The sequence below is a fragment of the Mytilus edulis genome, chromosome 8 (assembly GCF_963676685.1).
Source record: "Mytilus edulis chromosome 8, xbMytEdul2.2, whole genome shotgun sequence".
Taxonomy (NCBI): Eukaryota; Metazoa; Mollusca; class Bivalvia; order Mytilida; family Mytilidae; genus Mytilus; species Mytilus edulis.
The window spans coordinates 82,858,071-82,882,252 of NC_092351.1; the positions used below are offsets into that span (position 1 = coordinate 82,858,071).

A 24,182-nucleotide genomic window follows, 5' to 3' on the forward strand; every position below is an offset into this window, starting at 1 on the left:
TTTATGATGTCTTTACACTAAAACCATTGGATGTTGGATGTGTACGGATTGATAATTTAGTCTAAGATGCATGATTTTTTTATTAGTTGTAAGTGGCTTTGAACTAGCAATCAGATAACTGCGAGTACTCTCAGATATGTTATAAGTGTCTTTTTTTTTGTCTGGATGTACAAGTACCCGGCCACGTCCACTTGTATTTTTTGTCCATCTGATGAGTTAAGCCTTTTTTAACTGATTTGTATAGTTCGTGCTTATTTTGTACTGTTATACCACTGTCCCAGGTTATGGGGAGGATTGGTATCCCGCTTACATGTTTAACCCCGTCACATTATTTAGGTATGTGGCTGTTCCAAGTCAGGAGCCTGTTATTCAGTTGTTATCGTTTGTTTATGTGTTGCATATGTACTTTTCGTTCATTTTTTTATATGAATAAGAAAAGGCCGTTAGTTTTCTCGTTTGGATTGTTACACATTGTCTTATCGGGGCCATTTATAGCTGACTACGTGATATGGGTTTTGCTCATTGTTGAAGGCCGTATGGTGACCTATAGTTGTTAATGAATGTGTCATGCTGGTCTCTTGTGGACAGCTGTCCCATTGGCAATCATACCACACCTTTCTTATAACACACAAACAAACGACAACCACTGAATCACAAGCTCCTAACATTATGTGGCGGGGTTAAACTTGTTAGCGGGTTTCTTCCTCCAAACCTCCTAACCTGAGACAGTGGTATAACAGTACAACATAAGAACTAACTATAAAAAAATCAGTTAAAAAAGGCTTAACTCATCAGATGGACGAAAATACAAGTGGACGTGGCAGGGTCATTGTATATCCAAACAACAAGAAGACTCAAGGAGCAGATCTGAGAGAACTCGCAATTATCTAACAGCTAGTGCAAAGCCACTAACAAGTAATAAAAAAAATTATGCATCTTAGACTAAATTATCAATCCGTACACATCCAACATCCAATGGATTTAGTGTAAGGACATTATAAACAGTCAGAGAAAAATATGATCTTGTGCAATGCAAAATACAGGTATCGACAGATTGTAGATCCATTAATGGGTATATGTATATAACATATTCGTAATATTTAGTTTGCTTTTAATTTGCTGATAACAAAATCAATATTTATACCAATTAAACAATATTCAATAACCTTAATACAGGGTTGAATTGGACACCTTTAAGAATAAATTTGTTCAAAGGAGCGATAAGTTTACAAGGATGATTTCTAAATTTCCGGGCATGGTGAACAACATTTCCGTAAAAATGATAATGTGCTATCTAGTTTGAAATAAGTTTTCCACAGGTACAACCAAACTTTTAGTAAAGGTTTTAATATTTATGGAATGATATCCCTGGTTAAATAATTTACCAGGAATACATAGATTACGTTCGTTAAAATCAAAAACGTCACAACAGACAAGAGCATAGCGAACGAGCTGAGAAATATAAACACCGTGAGATGGTGCAAAAGGAACGTCACTATCTAATTATGGAAAATAAATAATAGGGAACGATAAATCGTCCCTTTTGGCGTAAATTCTAGTGTGAAGTTTCCCGTTTAACACTGAAATATATAAATCTAGGAAAGGACAGTTATTAACGTTTAAATTTGATTTATTTAAAGTGAGTTCCATGGGATAAATTTCAGCAGTATATTGAGAAAATTCTTGATAACTTAACGAAAAATATTATCAGGATAACGGTACGTTTTGCTGAATTATGAATTAAATGCGATTTCGACGGGTCTTTAGTGTGTTTAGTCATACACTGTGATTCGTAACAGTACAAACACAAGTCTGCTATTAAAGGGGCACACTTAGTGCCTATAGGGATACCAACAACCTGTCGATATACTTTGTTTCCGAAACGTACATAAATATTATCAAGGAGAAAATTAACAGCTCCAATCATCTTATCACAATTCCAGTAAGTATATCTAGCATATTTACCGTTCTCATTAGAGAAGAAGGATATAAATGAGTTGTAGCAATATATTTGCATTCAGCTTTACCAAACGACCATTTAACTAAATAGGAAACTTCCGTTTGATAAGATAGTGTGGAAGTGTAGTGTATAGAGTAGAAAAATCAAAACTGTCAACAGAATCAAGAGGACAAAGCACGTAATTATCTAAAACATCCAAAGAATTGTTTGATACATTGCTCCTCGATCATGCAAACAACACAATCAGTGTTCGTATTTCGATTGTGAGGATTACTTAATTTTTTGTATACTTGTATATCATTTTCCAAGGAATAAATCATCGAATTCTAGATTTTTCAGTTGCAGTCATTTTAATATTTGTTTGACATAGAACATTGATCTGAATACACGTACCTACGCCTTTCTAAAGTGGCATGATGTCACTGAAACAGACGTTGTACACAACTAATCAATCAATCAATCAATCAAATAATTACCCACGTGCGTACTTAAATAGATGCGAAAGACAGAAAAGGACATTGTCTGTATATAAATTAACTCATCATAGATACCAGGACTAAATTTAATATATATGCCAGACGCGCGTTTCGTCTACAAAAGACCCATCAGCGACGCTCGAATCCAAAAAAAAGTCAAAAAGGCCAAAAAAAGCACGAAACCAAAGAGCACCGAGAACCAAAACTCCCAAAAGTCCTGCCAAACACAGCTAAGGTAATCCATGCCCGAGGCAGAAAAGCCTTAGTATTTCAAAAAATTAAAAAACTTGTAAACAGTAAATTTATAAATATAATCATATCAATGACAATTTCGGCACAAAAAGTACTGCCTACTGGGCTTGTGATACCCTCGGGGAAATAAATCTCCACCAGCAGTGGCATCGACCCAGTGGTTGTAAATAAACTCATCATAGATACCAGGACTAAATTTAGTACATACGCCAGACGCGCGTTTCGTCTACAAAAGACCCATCAGCGAAAGAAGTTAAGAAGCACTAGTTGTTTTGCAATATGCAGAATGTCAACTTTCCTATCTCTTTGGGTAAACACCTAGTAGGCAATTAGTTTTTAACATTAACTATTAACAATGTTGGAAAGAAGACGATATAATTTTTCCGAATGGATTAAGGCTTTAAGGTCGTTGATACAAATCCGCATTAAGAAACTATCTATCAATACCTACACTACGTCATTTTTTAAAGACCAAAATGTTTCAGAACACTTGCACTACCTCCATGACAAGTATGTTGTTGTCCTTGCAGATAAAGCCACAAACAACATCGTTTTTGTGTGTAAATATCATGACATAAACTGCTTGATATAAGAATTAGCTATCGACAAATCACTTGGAAACTCAACTTATACCCCAACGACACTTACCAAATAGGAAATCCTAGATGATCATAAGTCTGTTCTATGTTCCTTTAGAATTTCAACTTAAGATGAAGAATGGGATCTTCCATCACTGTATCATGTGTATTGGATACCTAAACTTAAAAAATATTGCTGGGTCTTCAAAGTGCTCCTCTTTCTAAATGATTAACGTCTATTTTATCAGCCATCAAAGCCGGACACCACAGTTATTGTGATACTGCCTATTCTAGAGTTGGCTGATTCAGACGTGAATACTAAAAAATTGATTGATAACATATTTGTTAAGTTTGGAGGGTGTGTTTTTCAACAGACTGTCGAAATTCCAAAGGGAACCAATCGTGTCCCTCTCCCTACCGGTTTGTTTCTTTAGTATTATGAGGCTGACTTCATACAGGAACTTCTTAGGAAGAAAGAAAAGAAGTTAGCAATATTTTTATTCGAATAAACAACAAATTATTCACTCAAAGGGAAACTTTGTATGCTCATTATGGAACATGGCGTAAATTTATAATTTCAGTAAGAACTTATATAAACCTCCATTGAGTCGGTAAACTTTTATATGAAAAGTGCATTCAGCTTGAATACTCCAATTACTGATTTAAAATAACATGTCTTTCTTCAATAAGGACAATTTAACTCACATGTTTTTATTAATCGGCCAAAAAATTGAATTTTATTTAAGAAATAAGAGGGAAAACGGACCAAAAGCGACTTTATAATGTAGAAAGAAGAGGTTTATTAATGATATCTATCATCTGAAAGTCATCTCTTGTATCATATTCAACTGTTTAAAGGCAAGTGAAATATATATTTGACATTATACTAGATTTTTCTCAAACAATTTTACTGATTTTGACAAAACTTTATAGTAATTCTTGAAATAACTAGTATTACAAAGGATAAATTACATGCAGTTTCTTAAAAAAAAGTCAACAATGGGTGTTATACCATCAAAACATAGTACGACACATCTGGTTGCATACGAAAAAGGTTTAAAAAGGTTTAAAACAAAAATATTCCCTTGACTTTGACAGTTGCAGGAAGTTAATTCTACATTTCATTGCAGTAAAACATTTCTGAGTCATGACCATATATATTGGGTGTATCAAAGCACCATTTTTTTATTTTATGTTTCTATAGAGAGTAAAATCCCAAACACCAAGGAAAAAAACTGCCTTAAGTAATTATTCGTCAAACCTAAGGATAAAAGACCTATCGAAACATTTAACGTGTTACCCTTACAATTTAAAATTTTCCGAGTTAAACATTTTATGTGCAAGCGTTTCAGTTACATGTAGTAAATTTAATCGCACGAATTGGAATTTGAGATTAGAACTTCTTTTCACTAGTCTGTTTGGGAAGTATTGGTCAGGAGTATTGTTTTTCCTTCTCAAACGAGAAAACACAATATTTTATTTGTGTATCCCCGGTACCTGTTGGTATCTTATATGTCATGGTAATGTAAATAACAACCCGTTTTATTATCAATTTACAAGACAAATGTCAATTATATTTGAATGGTCCCTTTTCACCTTTTTTCCCTAAAAAGAGAACTCTACAGTATTTGAAATAAATACTTGTCTTACCTCAAGATATGTGCTATTTCAAAAGAGGCGCAAAAGACACCATATGGTAAGATAACATAGTGTAAAAGACAAACGAATAAAAGATATGTAAAGAATTCATAATACATTGTAAAAGAAAAAACAGAGTTGGTAATTATCCTGATATTCGTCAGAGTTCTAAAGTATCAAATGAGAGGCAAAAGACATCAGCGGAACAGTCAAACCCATAAACCGAAAATAAACTGACAACGCCATGTCTAAAAATGAAAAGGATACGCAGACAAATATTAGTACACAAGAAACAACATAGAAACTAAAGAATAAGCAACACAAACCCCAGCAAAAACTGGGGGAGTCTCATATATTCCAAAGGTAAGCAGATCCTTCTCCACATGTTGCACCCGTAGTGTTATTCATGTTATGATACACTCGTTAAATAGCCTTATTCGGTAGGTCACATTCATGAAAGGGAAGGGGATTGTAGTATCGACGTTCGAAACATATTCAATATCATCTGTGAAGCCGTTATTTCATAACGCTCAACCAACTCGTGAAATTAACGAAGGAATGATTTCAATTTCACTATTTGGAACTCTTGGTTTGATGGCTTACTTGTGAGCAGCAACGATCTATCAAAGAAATCATGATAGGAATATAGTCACTGACTCCGTCAGTGATTGTATTCATAATAGGACTGCAGTCCTATTTAATCGATTTATGATAAACCGAAAAATCTGAAACCACGACTAACGGAAGCTAAATGCCTACAAAATATACACAATAGTCGCGGGCATCAACGGATATCTTCGATGACATTATTTTAACGAGATTTGGATAGATTGTTACTTAACTTTTCATTTTACATATTAGGCAATTATTTAGAAGGTACAGTTTCTTTTTCAACCAAAATGGTGTCGTATCATCGTACTAACTCATATTTGATATGTAAATCTGAAATAAACTATAGACACATATTGGTGACGTGTGATGTTAAACAAATTGCTGATAACTTAAGATTTATAATAAACCGATAACAAATCATTTAGAAATGATAACATTTATTTGGCAAAGGTGTATATACGCATCATGGAAAGCAAACAGTAAGTTATATATCATTTTTATCTTTCCTTTAAATGTGAAATGTTCTGTCTACAATTATTTATATGTAAACTTAGAAAAAATATGATATTATTACATTTCTCTATTTTATTCCTTTTCAATGCAAATTGATAATTACTCTTTTTGCAAGTTCGATAATGTTTAAGATACCTTATTAAAGAATTATATAATTATATGTTTTAATTGATTTAATCAATTAAACAACTTCAATGTATCATGGATCAATACCATTTCAATCAGTGGCTGTTGATTGCAAGCTAATTCATTTTCGAGTTTATTGGCCTGGTGCTATACGTAGATGTTTGGTAGTGTTTTGGCTTTAATATTGATTCACTTATAGGGTCTTTGCATCGGAACTAAACACATTTGTTTTTAAAAAGACAGTTGTTGGCATGACACGGGTTATGTTCTTCTCAAATATTTTATGATAGTATGATAATAAACCCCTAACGGAGGGGATTGTGCCTGATATGCATATGATGAAGAAATAAGCTTTCAATCAGTTTAATTAAGGTCTGGAGCTGGCATGTCAGTCAACTGCTAGTAGTCTGTTTTTATTTATGTTTTATTGTCATTTTATTTATTTTCTTTTGTTACATCTTCTGAAATCGGACTCGAACTTTCCTTGAACTGAATTTTAATGTGCGTATTGTTATGTGTTTACTTTTCTACATTACTTTTCTATTCGAATTAAGATAGTTATACATAACCCAATTTGTTTTTTAATAACCTTGTAACGGTTATTTTTACGATGTAATTAAAAAGAAAAAGAAGAGTAATTATCAATTATGAGTTTTGAACAGCGGTTCAATACTGTTGCCTTTATCTACATTGGGTAGAGGTATAAAAGAAGGGTTGAGATCTCAAAAACATGTTTAACCCGATCGCAATTTGGCGCCTGTCCCAAGTCATGAGCCTCTGGCCTTTGTTAGTCTTGTATAATGTTTAATTTTAGTTTCTGGTGTATAATTCGGGGTTTAGTATGATGTCTATTATCATTGTACTAGTATACATATTTTTATGAGGCCAGCTGAAGGACGCTTCCAGGTGCGGCAGTTTCTCGTTACATTGAAGACCTATTGGTGGCCTTCGGCTGTTGTATAAATAAAGGCAACAGTAGTATACCGCTGTTCAAAACTCATAAATCCATGTATGCTCTTTGGTCGGATTGTTGTCGCTTTGACACATTCCCAATTTCTTTTCTCAATTTTATTTTGATAAATCATGTTTCCTTTTCTTGACAATGGCTCGTTAACAGTTAAGCATATTCCATAAAAACTTATCAACAATTTTGGACAGAACTTCAGACTATTACAGTATCATTGTGTTTACATATATCATATTGTTGAGGCACTATTGACATATATACTAGTCAACAAAAGAAACGATACACGACTTTGAAATAAAATTTATCAAAAGGTATTAAATATAAAACAGAATGAGATACACTATTTTAAAAAGCTTTCATTTGCAATGTATGCACATGTGATAATGAAAATCAAAACGTGTCGGAAAGTATCTAAATTCTGTGTAAACTATTATAGGGTGCAAATAAGTTTTGCGGAAAGTTGAATAAAAAATCGACACATAATTTTCTAACTACTGAATAAAATTTCAAATTTGTTTACAAACATTCCATATGCTAATCAAGTTATGTTCGTGTTGTAACGTATGGGTTGAAATATTGTTTTTTCAAATTTTTGGGGAAACAAGTGGTTTTTGAAATTTCAAAAAATGCAAAAAAGCATTTTTTATTTTCGTCTCAAATCAATGCTTTAGATATGAAAACAACACACAGTATATTTGAAACCTTTCGGATTAGTTTTAAGATTGTTACCGCTTTTTGAATATCGCTCTACACATACTGTCTATGGTAAATCAGTTGATAATGTATACATTTTAACGATTTCTCGTGGGGCCGAACTTTGCTACACAAATAAACGAAGATACTGTATGATTTTTAAAAACAAATTGATGGCAAACACTGTCTTTACCTTTAAATGAGAGGTTGGCATCATTAATTGGAACTTCTGTTTTTAAAATTGTCGTTTTATGTAAATTTTGTAAAAAAAAAAATTCGCGAAAACACGTACTAAGAAAAGCAAAAAAAAAAATTTTCAACGGATTTATATTTCCATAATGATTAAGTATAACTTCCTCCAGTATTGGTCCAATGAACGGGAAAACTTTATCTTTAATTTGAAAAAGAGTCTTGTTTCGTTTCTTTTGTTGACTAGTATATGTTCATATTAACTTTTATTCCACCAATGTTTTAACTTCTTTTTTCAAATTGATTTTAATAAAGCAGATTAATCGTCAACAAATTTGTTTTATAACAATTACGTAGATTATTCGAATTAAGATAGTTATACATAACCCAATTTGTTTTTAATATACTTGAAACGGTTATTTTTATGATGTAATTAAAAAGAAAAAGAAGAAAAGGCCAAGTTACAAATGTAAAGTTATTTCAAAAAAGCTGCCTTGATTCTTTCTGTATTTGTTTCATTTGTATCGATACTGGGTGTTTTTTTCAGCAAGACAAGTATATCTCGGAAAATTTATCTGATGCACATAGAATTCAAAACGAGGGGAAACCACTGTATTCATCTTATAATTGTTTCTAAAAGGGTGGTTCCGAAGATACGAAAGACACTTTAGTTACCCTTTAAAAACAACAAAACATACAATTATTCTTTATTATCATATTTATTTCGTAAACTGTTTAGCTGGTAAGGTTCTTTTGGTGATTTTCGTTTACTAAAAAACACATTTAACATTCAAATAACCAGGAGAGAAGAAACCGATATCTTCTCATTTTACAGCAACTTTCTAGCCCAATCAAACTTTATTTGGCGCTTTACAAGATTTAATCATTTCTATGATATCAAATCTGTACATGGTATTTATATAGAACATATACAAATATAGATAATGATAAGTGTTTATCATATTCCAGAAGTAGAATAATCTTATTTGGTAGACCTGGCGCCGGGAAAAGTTCTTTGGGAAACACCCTCATTGGAAAACAGCATTTCAAAGTGTCTTCATCTTCTTCAAACGTGACGCCATCATGTGATACAGTGCAAGTGAAGACAGAGTCTGGACGAAACTTGAAAATTGTAGAAACCCCTGGAATTTCCGATAGAAGTATGATAGATGAATTTAGAAATAGCTTTGATTTTTTATCACCAGGTCCTCATGCAATTATCATAGTTTTGATGCCAAATAGATTTACCGAAGAAGATGAAAAAGCAGTAAATAAGCTTTTTGAATTTTTTGGGGACGACCATTTCCTCAGGAATACAGTTCTTGTAATAAATAGAAAATCTGAAATAACCGAAGACTATGGAGAAAATCCCAATAGCACTGAATATATTGAGAACATATCTTCAAATGGCATACAGAAATTATACAATGGCTGTGATAAACGTTTTGTTCTCGTTGAAAACAAACAGGAATGGGAAGATAGACTAGTAGATGCTAATCAGGTGTTGCAAGAAATTGATAAAATCAATGATTATTATGACTGGAAGTATTTTGATCAAGTAAACAAGCAAATCGAATCACTCAAAAAAATTAAGAAATTGGAAGCAGAAGTTGAAAGACTTAATAATATGATGAAAGAGGAACGAAAGAAAAAAAATGAACACGATAACATAGATGCACAGAGCAAATGCTCAGTAAATTAGTTTTCGACAGGAGTGTCCTTGACACGGTTTTATCGGTGTATAACAATACACATTTCTTATATAATCTGTCAATGCAGTTAGATCATCAAACAATAATAAAAATGTAAATGTAGGCAAATAATAAAAATATTTTTTTATTCTACAGTACCGCTAAAATAATGGTGATTAAGACAAAAGTCAATTGTTTCTGACATATTTTATCTATTTTTATTTTTATTAATTATTGGAGAAATTATTTATTTTGAAATCTAATTGTCTGCCATCAATGTATACAATTATCGAATTGCGTATATGATGCATTAACATTGGTACTGTTCGTGTAATCATCTCATAAATATTGCTGAAAATATACAAAAACTACAATCACAACTTTTTTTTACAAATTGAAGTGACTGCATTTAGAGTTTGAGAAGACGCAAACGAGATCATTGAATATGTTTGTGATTGAATTGACAAAATTCGAATGATACCAGTAATTAGTAAAGACTGTCATTTACTTTTGATTAAGAATTCACGATTTATATTTTACAGTTTGTGATGATATTTGATATTAGGAAGCATGATTTTGAATATCTTTATATAATTGGTTAAGGGACAATACCAATTAAAATCAAGGAGTAAACAAAGACTCGTGAAACCATAAGACATGTACATCAACATTGAATAAATAAGAAATAAGAAACCACACGAACTCCACTAAAATGATGATTGAAATAAGTAATTCAATCAATTAAATGGTACTTTACTCGATTCTGTGAAACATAGTTTATTAAAAGAATAAAATTTGAAAAAAATCTACATTACATAAAAACGCATCTACTTCCTTATGGGGAAATCGAAAATCTTGGTATTACTTTGAAAAAGATATGATTCCATATTACATTTTCTCTTTATGTTTTATAATACATATCCTTCTGAAATAGCAAAGACACACAAAGATGTGGAAGATATCAACACCTAGCTCAAATGAATCTTGACTTTAAAACAAATCTTCCAGATCTTTACATATCACAATTCAATTAAGTCAAAAGCCGCGAGTATGAATTACACCAAACTTACATTGTACAGCATCTGTCTCGTCACCGGCAGCCTTCATCGACATTGCGAAAGAAACAAACCACAGCTACTTCTACCATTAACCTGTCATGATTTTATCCAAGGCTGTAAATCTTGATGTACTAAATGAGTAATAAGAAACAATAACTCAGATCCATTTTTGAGAACACAGAAAAGATATTCAGTTGAATACGATTGAAATGCAGGACAAAATTCTAAATGTAATAAATTGTTTTGAAAAGTTTCCAATATAGCTTTCGAATGTTCGGCATATCTTCATGGTATGTGAACAGTTAGTTAACTTATCATAAAAGTGGAGCGGTAGTACTTTCGTCATTAGCCACACTAATTAATAATTTCTAATATTGTCTCTTTTTCTTTTATTAAAACCCAAGACTTATCAGATAAAAAAATGTTTTCAATTATTCTCCAAACAGAAAGTTGAAAACAAGTGCAATAGTTTAATTTTAACTCGGTGTAACTTTGGTGTAACAGTTGTAAAGTTTTAGGAAAACGTTTACAAAACAAATTATTCATCTTAAAAACAATTTAGACTTTGAACATATTGTTTTTAATATCCTAAACTGAGTTTTATTTTAATGACATTCCAGTTAGATATAAGATGGTAGTTTTGAATGGATTTTGATCGGGTTTTTTTTACTGTTGTCTCGCCTTCTCTTAGTCCTTTTCTGTGTGTGTAAGTTTTCCTTTGCTCGACGAAATCAACTTGTTTTTTCGGTGTCACCACTCCGAGAAGAAAATTTATCTTAACTGGATGTCATAGAAAAAAACGCGGTTTACGGTTGCACGTTCGCTACGATATCATATAAATAATACTATAGCTTTAACTTTATACAATCAGGTATACAAATTTGCATCATAAACCACCATATATAACTCGATACGAGACGAGACAGTTATACGAGGTGCATGGCTGTGGAATAGTATACCAAAGTAACAACTTATTTTCTATATCGTTTAACAAACGTCGTAATTTTTTTTTACATAATAACTGCTGCAATCGTCCGTGCAGAAATTAAATATCGAAAACCGTTATATAAAACATATGACCTTAAATAACTGTAGATAGAAGTATCCGCAATGTAATGACCTACTTTATTTACTTTAGTATAGCAGATAAATGCTGAAGTAGTTCTCTTACCTCAAACAGTAAAGATAAAATCATATCGTTTTAGAGATAATACAATGTTGGTGGTAGGTTTTATTTTATAATAACATTTGAAGACAGCAAGGTGAACTAAAGTTCACTTGGACAAGTATGCCAATAACTTTATCTTTCAATACAATGTATGCATAATCATGTGGGTCGTTTTTCAATTAGGTTATAATAATTTCACTCTTAAAGCATGAATTTCTGTAAATTCAGGCAATATATTTAAGTTTTATTCCAGATTATTTGTTTTCCTACTGAATGACAATATCTTTAATTTAAATTTATGACAGCTGTTCTTTCTGCAATGTCTGGTATTATTTTGTATTGTTTAACTTGAGTCTGTAATTTTGAGAACACTTTAATTTGTTTATCAAATTGTTAAAAGTTTAGTCAATACTTTTAATATGACCCGGCAATAGGTTATATCTTGGCAGTTCATATGTTATAGTGGCAATATATCTTTCTTTTTTTTTAAACTGTGACATTTTTTTAAATACTAAGAATTTTCTATCCTGGGATTAGATCATCTTAGCTGTGTTTATCAAAACCTTCACAATTTGTGCTCTCAATGCTCGTCCACATTGATATTCCTTTGGCCTTTTTAATCTTATTTTTTTAATCATCACTGGTTAGTCTTTCGCAGACAAAACGCAAATCTGGCGTACAGAAATTGAATTCTTGTATCTTTGATGAGTATATTTTCTTATGTATTTTAAAAGAACTCTAATGTTTTGATGACACTACGTATTTGTTGTGTAAAGCTAGGTTCACACTGCAGATCAGATCAACTCGACCAAGCCCGATCAAGACAAATAACGGGATCGGGAGACTGGTCTGTTTCAATCGACAAGGATGTTCGGGATAGTCTACCTTACTCGTCATCGATATGACTTTCTACCCGAGAGTTTTTGACATGTCAAAAACAATCGAATAAGGACAGAAAAGCTAGCCACTCGAGAAGAGATCGAGAAGAGATCGAGTAGCAGTCGAATTGATCAGGAAAGAATCGTGTAGAGATCGAGTTCGGTCGGAATACAAAACAAATACCGATCAGTTCTTGATCATTTCGACTTTTGCTTGACTAAAGTTTGATCATTTCCAGATTAACTCGACCAATGTTCTATCTCTTCCAGATCACTACGACTTCTATATTTATTTTATCCAAGACCAAGCCGACCAATACACGATCCCTTCGCTACCACATCCGACCATACTTCGATCTCTACTCGTCCATACACGAGAACACATGACTGCTACACGTTTATCTAAAAGTGTGTGCGATCTGATTAACTCGTATAACTCTGTCTCCGCAAAAATATATTGGCAACATCATATTTAACTGTACAAAAATTCCTCTATGTACAGTTCCTGTCTCTACTTTTGCAAGTAAAGGTAACATTTTAAAAGAGAGGTAAAAGGCACCACAGGAACAATCCAACTCAAAGGTCGAATACAAAGCGACTCAGCCATAGCAAAAAATAAAACCGACAAACAGCAGGCCACATAACATAGAAAACTAAAACCTAAACACATAACCCAACAAAAACCTGGGATGAAGTCAGGTGTTCCGTAAGGGAAGAATATCCTGCAGTTTTGGCACCGGCGGATTTTTCAAATACGAAAGTAATTGAGCAATAACATTCATAATCGCTATTTTGTGCATTTTACCTTGATCTTTTTTTGTGATATATTTCATATCATGCTATTCGCTTGAGATGGAAAATCATCGCTAGAAACTAAGCATGCACGTGGCGTTGCTAATGAAATTGACATGAAATTGACAACGTCGTCATAGATAAAATAGCAATAAAAAAATTCTCATTGTTCATCTCAACTCGATTGCCTTTTTCGTTGAGCTGATCTCCGATAATCTATAATTATTAGATTGCTGACGACTAAGTTATCTTTCGAAGTTGGTTGATAAGAGCATCGGTCAAGGTTATATTTACCTGTTTTATGGGATATTTTCTGTTTTGTATATCCGTATTTTTTTCGTTTGTATTGAAATGTGTGTCCAGTATAAAAAAAAAAAAGATGTACTACAATTGCCAACGAGACAGCTCTTCGAAGTACACCTAATAACATAGAAATGATTAATAACAACTATAGGTAACATTACTGTTTTCATTCGAACTTTTTTACGTAATTTCACACAAAAAAGAGATGAAAGACAAATATTTTTTTTTTCATTTGGAGCGAAATTCGTTCTTACACAAGCGATACAAACAGTTCAGCGTTTTAATCATTTGTTTCTAAAATACGTTTGCAAAGTTTGCATAAACCTATTTCCCCGCGTAATAATTTCAAATAACAACAAACAGTGCATGCGTTTTTGACAGTTCAAACAGGGATAGCTAACTCCGATTAAACGATGCATTTTTTTCTACTAATGTAACGTTAAACAAACTATAACAAATAGCACTTAACTATAAAAAAAAAATGTGGTATGATTGCCAATGAGACAACTATCCACAAAAGACCAAAATGACACAAACATTTACAACTATAGGTCACCGTACGGCCTTCAACAATGAGTAAGCCCATATCGCATAGTCAGCTATAAAAGGCCCCAATAAGACAATGTAAAACAATTCAAACGAGAAAACTAACGGCCTTATTAATGTAGAAAAATGAACGAAAAACAAATATGTAACACATTAACAAACGACAACCACTGAATTACAGGCTCCTGACTTGGAACGGGCACCTACATAAATAATGTGGTGGGGTTAAACATGTAAGCGGGATACCAACCCTCCCCCTAATCTTGGACAGTGGTATAACAGTACAACATAAGGACGAACTATAAAAATCAGTTGTAAAAGGCTTAAGTCATCAGATAGACAAGAAATAAAAGTGAACGTGGCCGCGTACTTATACATCCAGACACAAAAAGACACAATTAACAGATATGAGAGTACTCGCAGTTATCTGACAGCTAGTTCAAAGCCAATAACAACTAATAAAAAAATCATGCCTCTAAGACTTAAGGTTTACCAAACTGATGTACAGCACTTGTCGTTTGTTTATGTAATTCATACGTGTTTCTCGTTTCTTGTTTTTTTATACATGTTATATAGATAAGACCGTTAGTTTTCCCGTTTGAATGGTTTTAAACATGTCATTTAGGGGCCCTTTCTAGCTTTTTGTTCGTTATGAGCCAAGGTTCCGTGTTTAAGCCGTACATTGACCTATGATGGTTTACTTTTTTTAATTGCTATTTTGATGGAGAGTTGTCTCATTGGCACTCACACCACATCTTCCTATATCTATTTGGTAAGAAAGAAATGCACTCTTGATCTCTTGATAGATATATGTAAAGTTGTAAACAGTTTCAAAAAGGTATCACTCCAGGTGATTGATATCTACTTTGTGTAAAACTTGGGGTGGTATGTGACATCTTTGCCCTCTTTTTGCAATATGTTAACTCAAATACATGGAGTTTGTTGCCATACAGAAAAAAGAAAATAGAAAAAAGGAATAAGTATATTGAACCATTCAACTACTGGATATCAAATCTATGAAAAATACTGATTACATACTTATGCACATATATTACACAAACAGTTTGCTTTATTTGTAAGAAAGCAAAGAAAAGGGGATAGTAAAGTTTATGTATATTGCTATCTATCATAAGTACTAATCCAGTGGCATTTTGTGGTGTCATTTCCAAAAAAGAGCAATTCAACTATCATTACATATCAGCGTCCACTACGAGGAAGTTTTTTTAAACGTCTGGGTTCCCCTTAGTGCAAGTCTCTCGTTGTGCCACTGCGTGTCAGCCACTGCCTCACCTAGATTCCTCGGCCCCCGTTGCTGTTTACACCTTCTTGTTCGTCTTCTTTTCACTCTCCAAGCTCCGTCACAGTTTTTAATATGTCTATTTCAGCTCTTACTACCTTGCCCATAAATCCAATTGCTTTATTTCTATATAGATATTTTAAATGTATGGTTTTACTCTACTGAATATAATGAAATATACGAAAAATGTGTGCATGGGTCAATGATAATACCCCAGCTATCAAATATAACATTATAAAGGGTAATTATTGAAGAACGGACACCCAAATTTGCTTTTGAACTTTGTTTTATGACAATATAGCATTTATTATACGGCGTTTCATAACATTTAGTTGAGGCAAAATAAAATAACAGAACGGAAACTAATACGTACGGACGGAGAAGGGTAACACGTAATACTTACTCCGAAGTGGCGGCAAATTAAAGTTTCGGACGTTTTATACTAAAATATTGCATACCCGACTATCCCTACGACCCATATACGATCCGGTCGATCTGGTCTGGACAAGATCTCACTGAGATCGTGAAAATAAATTGGTCTTGCTAGTCGAGTAAAAATCGTGTACAAATCGTGAATGGATCGGATTTTATCGAATAAGTATTCATTTTGTTGTCGGGATGGAGTCCTGATGATGTCGTAAATTGTCGAGTAAAGGTCGTGAACAGTCGGATGGCGGTCGGGTAGATGGCGGTGATGCTCGTGACCAAAATATTTGAAATCAAAAGCTTATATTAAAGATATAATCAACGTATACTTGTATTAACTGTTAACAGCAATAAAATAGTAATTTACCTAACAATTTTTCTAGTATAAAATCCGGAATAGACATTACCCTAGTTTTCGTGATGAATGTCATCCTTTACATAATTTTGAAATATTTCCGGATGTTGATGTTAATAAACATTTAAATGAGAAGCATAAAAACGAAGGATTTTTTTATTAATAAGTCAAAAGCAAATTGACCATACACGACAAACATGACAAATATACAAATCAAACACACAAACCACATAAACACAATTTTGTAAAAAATAATTCCTTCATTTTATGTTTAAATAAACTCATCATAATACCAGGACTAAATTTTGTATTTCCGCCAGACGCGCGTTTTGTCTACAAAAGACTCATCAGTGACGCTCGAATCCAAAAAGGTTAAAAAGACCAATTAAAGTACGAAGTTGAAGAGCATTGAGGGCCAAAATTCCTAAAGGTTTTGCCAAATACAGCTAAGGTTATCTATGCCTGAGGTAAAAAAAAAAAGCCTTAGTATTTAAAAAAAATCAATAGTTTGTAAACAGGAAATTTATAAATATAACCATATCAATGACAATTCATGTCAGCACAAAAAGTGCTGACTTCTGGGCTTGTGATACCCTCGGGGAAATAAATCTCCACCTGCATTGGTATCGACACAGTGGTTGTAAATAAACTCATCATAGATACCAGGACTAAATTTTGTTTATACGCCAGACGGGCGTTTCGTCTACAAAAGACTCAGCAGTGACGCTCGAATCCAAAAAAGTTAAAAAGGCCAATTAAAGTACGAAGTTGAAGAGCATTGAGGAATTTAATTCCTAAAAGTTTTGCCGAATACAGCTAAGGTAAACTACACCTGAGGTAGAAAAACCTTAGTATTTAAAAAAAATCAATATTTTGTAAACAGTAAATTTATAAAAATAACCATATCAATGACAATTCATGTCAGAACAAAAAGTGCTGACTACTGGGCTTGTGATATCCTCGGGGGAATCTCCACCAGCAGTGGCATTGACCCAGTGGTTGTAAATAAACTCATAAATGATTCCTTCATTTTATGTTGAATGATTCCTTCATTTTATGTTATAGAATATTTATCTTCCATGCCAAACAATTATTTTTCAATATAACTGTCTTACCTGCTCAAATCAAACAGCCGTCCATTTACTTTTAAAATTTTATCTGCATGGCTATTACTGAAATCTACAATTGATACAACGCTATTAAAGATCGATCATATTCATATATTTGAAGGCTGAATGTTGAATTTAAAAAAAAAAAATTCTAAAAAAACAAATGTATATGTATAGTTTCATAATTACATTAGTTTAAAAACAGAGAATGGTGTTTGAAAAAAACGAAGCATATGATACCAATGTTAGTGCAATTTTTGGTCTCATTTGTATTGATTTATATAAATGCTTTTGATACACTATAATATTAAAATATAAAAATACAGATATAAATCAAGACTTTAACAGATTATTGTATATCTTCACGAAGAAATAGATTGTTTATTGATATGTACCATTTGATCTACATAAAAAAAATGACTAAAAAAAGAGTAAATTTTATATTGACTACTTTAACATCATAGTACAGGACAGTCGATGTAACGGCGTTTACAATGACAATTATGCCCGTGTGCATATTTGTCTCAGGAGACTACTGTTAAAGATAATAAATGTTTAAAGTTGGTTGAAAAACATATGAGAAAAATTCAATTGATCGCTGTTGTATTTTGTAAACTATTGTTTTTCTTTTTGTCTCCTTATTTTTCCATTGCGTTTTAATACCGCAGTCCCACTAGGCCAAGATCGCACTACGATATGTAAAAAAGAAATAATAAATTTTGACGCTCATAGTGCGATCGTGTAAGGTCTTCAAGATCGTGATGAGCGTGGCCAACTTTGAACATGTTCAAAACAATCGTGCTGTTGTCGTGGCTAAATCAGGTCGTAGTAGAAGCGTAGTTAGAGTGCAGTTAGGTCATGGTAAGATAGCAAAGGTCGTAATACCTTTTTGAAATTTTCTAATTCTATGCTGTCCAACTTCCCATTTGATAAACTTTCAACTTTTTTTAATCAAGCGTTACACGTATGCCTTAAGCTATGCTAAGAGTTTATAATGATCGCTTTATAATTGGTTTTAGATACTTTTGTGCTTTTTTGTAAAAGATTGTTTGTTTTTGAGATTGTACATAACTCAGTGATGACTGCTATACCCATTTTTTGACCTGTATTTATTATGTCTGGTTTGTTAGATAGATAGATAGTTTATTCTCGTAAAACCATGCAAGTACAAAGGTTACAGAGAAGTTAAAAAATAATATAAAGTAAAATAAAGTTCACGCATCGTTGTAAATATAAAGGAATTTGATGCGACTGGCATATATACGTAACATGTTTAGCGCTATAAAACCAGGATCAATCCCCCATTTTCTACATTTGATATGCCTGTACCAAGTCAGGAAAAATAATATGACAGTTGTTGTTCATTCGTTTGATGTGTTTTGTCATTTGATTTTTCCATTTGAGTAGGGACTTTACAATTGAATATTCCTCGGATTTCAGTATTTTTGTGATCTTACGTATACCTTTTAAATATCACTTACCATAAAAAAGAAAACAGGAATTTTTGGTATCTAATGGGTGCGTAAATCACAAACTCTACTTGCTATCATTTCTGTTGAGCTTGCCTCAGGCTTCAGACCAAATATTTTAAGTCTTTCTTGTTTTATTATTTCCGGAGCCGATTATAGCAAATAAAAGTAACAGTAGTATACAGCTGTATAAAAGTCGAATCGGTTGAGAGAAAACAAATCCTGGTAACAAAATTAAACCAATGAAAACACACCCCATAAGAGGCAATCAATAGAAAAAAAAATGAAGTGCAACCCAAACAAACGCCAACATACATAGAAACGGACTATTTGATTACAACAGCCATATTCCTGACTTGGTACAGGACATTTAAAAAAATGGTGGATTAAACCTGGTTTAATGGCTAACCAATCCTCTATTTCATTACAATGCTAAAAATATCGCTAAATGACAACAATATGGAAGAATACTCAGCATAGAAAAACGCATAAATGAATAATCTAATTGTAACATGAAATCCACAGAATAATAACGGACGGCATTCTTTAACAACGGCACAAGACACCACAAACAGTGACATATTTTTTTGACGCGTATATAATCTAAAAATTCCTACAATTATCCTAAAAAAGACTTTTTTCAATTAATGTTGTCGGGCGCTGGCTGTGGCCCGACGCATAGTTATTTAGAAAATCACAATATGTTATATTATTGCGATCAAAGGAACATGGTGATACCATTATTTCTGAAACTTGGAAAAAAGTACTAAAGGATCCGATTATTTCGGCATTTTGGAACTTAACGATTTTTAGCTTCGTTCTTAATTTGGCCTTATTTTTTTTTATTTTTTTTTTATTTAATTCGAGCGTCGCTGATGAAACTTTTGATGAAGAATAAACGCGCGTCTTGCCTATAAAATATTGATTGTTGTATCTTTTGTTAGGTTTTTTTCTCACAACATATGTCATAGCACATTTGAAACTAATATGTATTTGGTAAAATAATCATTTTCTGTTTTGTATCTTCTAACAACAATAATTTTTTCTAACATTATGATTAAAATATGCCAAACTCTTCAGTAAAAATAGATGTATATTTCGATAATTTGTTGAACTTCGACCCCTGTTTTCAACCGATTCACAAAGAGAGATTATCTTGCACTCAAATGTGATTCTAAGTGGAGTATATTGGTAAAATAATATTCTTTTTTCTTACAGGAATATAAACAAAGTTCGTCTTTATTGTATTGTCATTGTTTTGCATATTTACTTTTATCTACGCTGAGATTAAGTTATATCTGATTTTATACACATTTTTTACGCCAATCAATAGGAGTGAGAATCGTTCGCGCCAATAAAAAGCTGCATAGTTAAATCATCATCATTTCGACAGTGTACAATAAAGAATATAGCATTTAATATAAGCAATTTTGGTCAGTATTACTCATTATTGTAAAGGTTCTGTAGACCTTGTGAACGGTTAAGTAAAATCCTATTTTACTGATCACTTATCCCCGATAACAGAAATGTCAACCCAGTCGATTTGAGTTCCTGGTGGAAATCTGATCGATTTGATTTTTTTTATTAACCATACATGCAATATTGTTTTTATTTTTATTAACCGTTCACATATATCCTTTGCATGTCTTGATAACTGTTTTGCATGATAAATGTCTTATTGTGTAATATTATGGTACAATAAAAGATTCCGACGTCAGTGCGTGATCACGTGAGATTATGGTTTGTAAACAAATGCAAACAAGCTCCCGATGAAATATGTGTCAAAATAGAAATTTTTCGAGTTCAATATGCATTTTCGTCAAACACTTTGGTATTAGTGAACATCATTCGTGTATAATGGGGAGTCGTCATTTCCATGTTGAGCAAGTTGTTGGAAAACCATGATGCTATATTGTACGAATTATTCGGCAAATGTAATTCTCATAAATGATGATCAGCACTGCTGTCATTCGAGAGTTGCGATAAAGTACATAAGGAACAAACATTATTTTTAGTTTATCCTGCACAATGACGATCACTTAGAAGCTTAATAAACGTGAATAATACAGGAATACATGCGATACCCTCTGTCTGGTAAATGATTTCATAAAGACGCGCATTTATGGTTGGCAATTTTTTCCAGTGGAGGACAAACTCGAAAGTAGTCTATAATCCTTGCTAGGTTCAATCAATCTTATATTATCTATTTGATGCTATTATGTGTCTGTAAGCAAGTAATGTTACATTTATACACATTATCGCTATTTATCCGCATTTACTGGACATCGCAAAGGTTCCGGTAAAATTTTGAAGTTTTAATAGTAAAAAAATGGAAAAGTTCAACCTGCACAGACTCTCGTGTCAAGCGGTACATATTTCAAAAGAGCGATAAGGTGAATAAACTAGGTCTGTGAAAAGGGACTCAAATTTACATGTATTCAAGCACACCTGATTCACAGGGCCACATGAGCAGCTTCTTTTATCAGTTGACGTCTGTCGTCGTATTGTCGTCCGTCGTTGTTCTTCTCGTCATTGTCGTAGTCATCCGCCGTCATAGACATTGTAATCTTCCGTAAACGTTTACAAAATATTTCTCCATTGAAACTACTGAGCAAAATACAACCAAAGTTGGCTTTTGACATCTTAATCAAATGTATCCGATGACACCCGCCATTACCCATTACTGCATTGGCTAGAAATAGAACATGGCAATAGCATGCAGATTTTGACTTATATGTATGGCACTATTTAGTCTTATTTGTTTCTAAATTTTATTCGAGCGTTGCTGATGAAACTTTTGATGTAGTTCATATTTTAGCAGGTGAACATCTATCTGCCCTGAAACTTTCAGACGCATCTGTAGACAATCATTGTTTGATTGCTATCCCCCAATTGGTATTTTTGTAAAATCATGCAATTTTTTTGTTATGATCTTGGATATCAAATTGGATAGAGATAACTTTTAACAGTAAAATTGTTCAATAAAATAAGATCTAGAAATAAATTCACAAGATCAAAATTATTTTTTGACCTCATACGGATTAATTGCCCTTTTTTTTAATCTTTTACAAATATTTTTTCTTGTCTGAAACTATTTGGTCAAATAACATCATCCTTATGATTACTGGTTCAACATAAATTATCCAACCATAAACAACAACAGCAAGGATAACAAAAGGTCATGGAGTCAAATGCAGTTTTGACTTTTATCTTTGAAACTATAGTATAAAGAGAAAATCTGACAGTGAATAAAACTTCGTTATTTCAATGTCTATCAGCCTAGAAAGTTTAACTATTAAGGTTGTTGCACCTGAATGGGTTGTTTTTAATAATTTTGCATTTTTTTATCTTGAATAATATAATAGATCGAGATTAAACATTTGTATAAAGCAAAATTATTCAGCAAAGTAAGATCTCCAAAATAGTCAACATCACAAAATTGTCAATTGACCAATTAAGGAGTTATTGTCCTTTACAGAATTTTTGTAATTTAATTTTGTCATCATTTTTTAAAATCTTCTCCGCTTCAGCTTATGGACCTTATAGTCTATAGGTTGTCTTAATTGAAACATATAATCAACAAATCTGTCATCCAACCAATATGGAAGTTACTGCTTAAAAGAACATAGGAGTTTACTTTAGAAGTTTCAGGGAAAATTGTAAAAAAAAATTCAATGGTCCGGACTAAAAAACTTTTTTTTTAGATGACCTGCTATTAGTGGGGGTCAAATTAAACAAAACTTGGCTTCAATCATTTTTCGGAACTTAACACTACAAACAAGTAAAAGTCGGAAATGGCAAATATCTGTATTCGGCAGAACTGGGTTTTATTCCTGACCAGACTGAATCGGTTTGAAATTTACTCGACATTACTCAAATCCAGTCTTAATCATACACGACTGTACTGATTTGTACTTTGCACTCATCTTTGCCATACAAAAAAGTCTGAGTTATTACTAGACCAGTCTGAAACAGTCGTAACCCATTCTCAACCTGTACTGGACCTATTTTTTCAGTCGAAACCATACTTAACCAAAGGTTTGAAACTGTTTTTTACCAAGAAAAACTCTTCCTGTTTTATTATTTACTGTTGAAAACAACAACAATAAAACATAAATATGTATATACATAGATACAACTCGTCTTAACATCAACCTAACAATGTAAGATCTGTAAATTTGCTGTCGCAATTTTTTTGTTCTTCCCTCGCCGGGATTCGAACTACTTACCATGCGTTCAATCCGGTGCGCTAGACCACTCGACTACCTTGGCTTCACAACAAATGCTTTCGGTGGCCATGTGTTACCTTTCCTCTAAAGTTTTATTCTAGCGTCGTACGATAGTAAATGATATATAAGGCAGGAAGAAAGAATATTTACAGATCAGCTAAAATATATGTATAGTAAAGGATTCTACAAATTAATGAAAGATACAGTCACAGAAATACTTATATTTATGAGTATGTCTGAAACAGTGACAACTCTACAATAGATTTATCCATCGGATCACCATCAGTGATGGTGATTCATGGCTGTGTATATTCTGTTGATTTGGTTTAACAAAACAAAGGTGTATTTTTTTTTAAATCTAATAAGTTGCTTTTTATTCTATTCTAAATTTTATTTTAACAAAAAGAAATGTTCACTATTAACTAAACTCAACCACAAATCTATACTAATTTTATCATTGGTGAAAATTGTTCAGTAACAATAAAATATAATTAATTCGAATGTTTCACAGATCTATTATAGTCAAAAATAAGTTTTGAGATTATTTGATCTACTTTTATTTTTATTTTAAAGGTGATATATAAATGTAAATATTTATGAACATGTGTGGAAGTTGTATTATGTTAATGGTAAAATTTTGGTTTTAATGTTATGTTGAAATTTTTTTTTTCATATTGATGTTTCAATTTATTGATAGAATTGTTAAAATTGTTCCTAAAGTAGAAAAATGCAATAGATTAATACCAAAAAAGTATAGGATGGTTAAGAATTGGTCGAGTATAGTTTAGACTTGGTCGAGCATGGTTTATACGCCTATAAGATAGTTAACGTTTTTTTTTATTTTAACGAACGTAATC

The 24,182-nt window shown here is 32.4% G+C and overlaps 1 protein-coding gene across 1 annotated transcript; it reads left to right on the forward strand.

The window, feature by feature from the left end:
• Positions 1–5,981: 5,981 nt before the first annotated feature.
• On the forward strand, positions 5,982–9,706 carry LOC139484440 (GTPase IMAP family member 4-like). Its single transcript, XM_071268173.1, has 2 exons — positions 5,982–5,995; positions 8,974–9,706. Exons 1-2 carry the CDS (start codon positions 5,982–5,984, stop codon positions 9,704–9,706), a joined length of 747 nt encoding a protein of 248 aa, XP_071124274.1.
• The last annotated feature ends 14,476 nt before the right edge of the window (positions 9,707–24,182 follow it).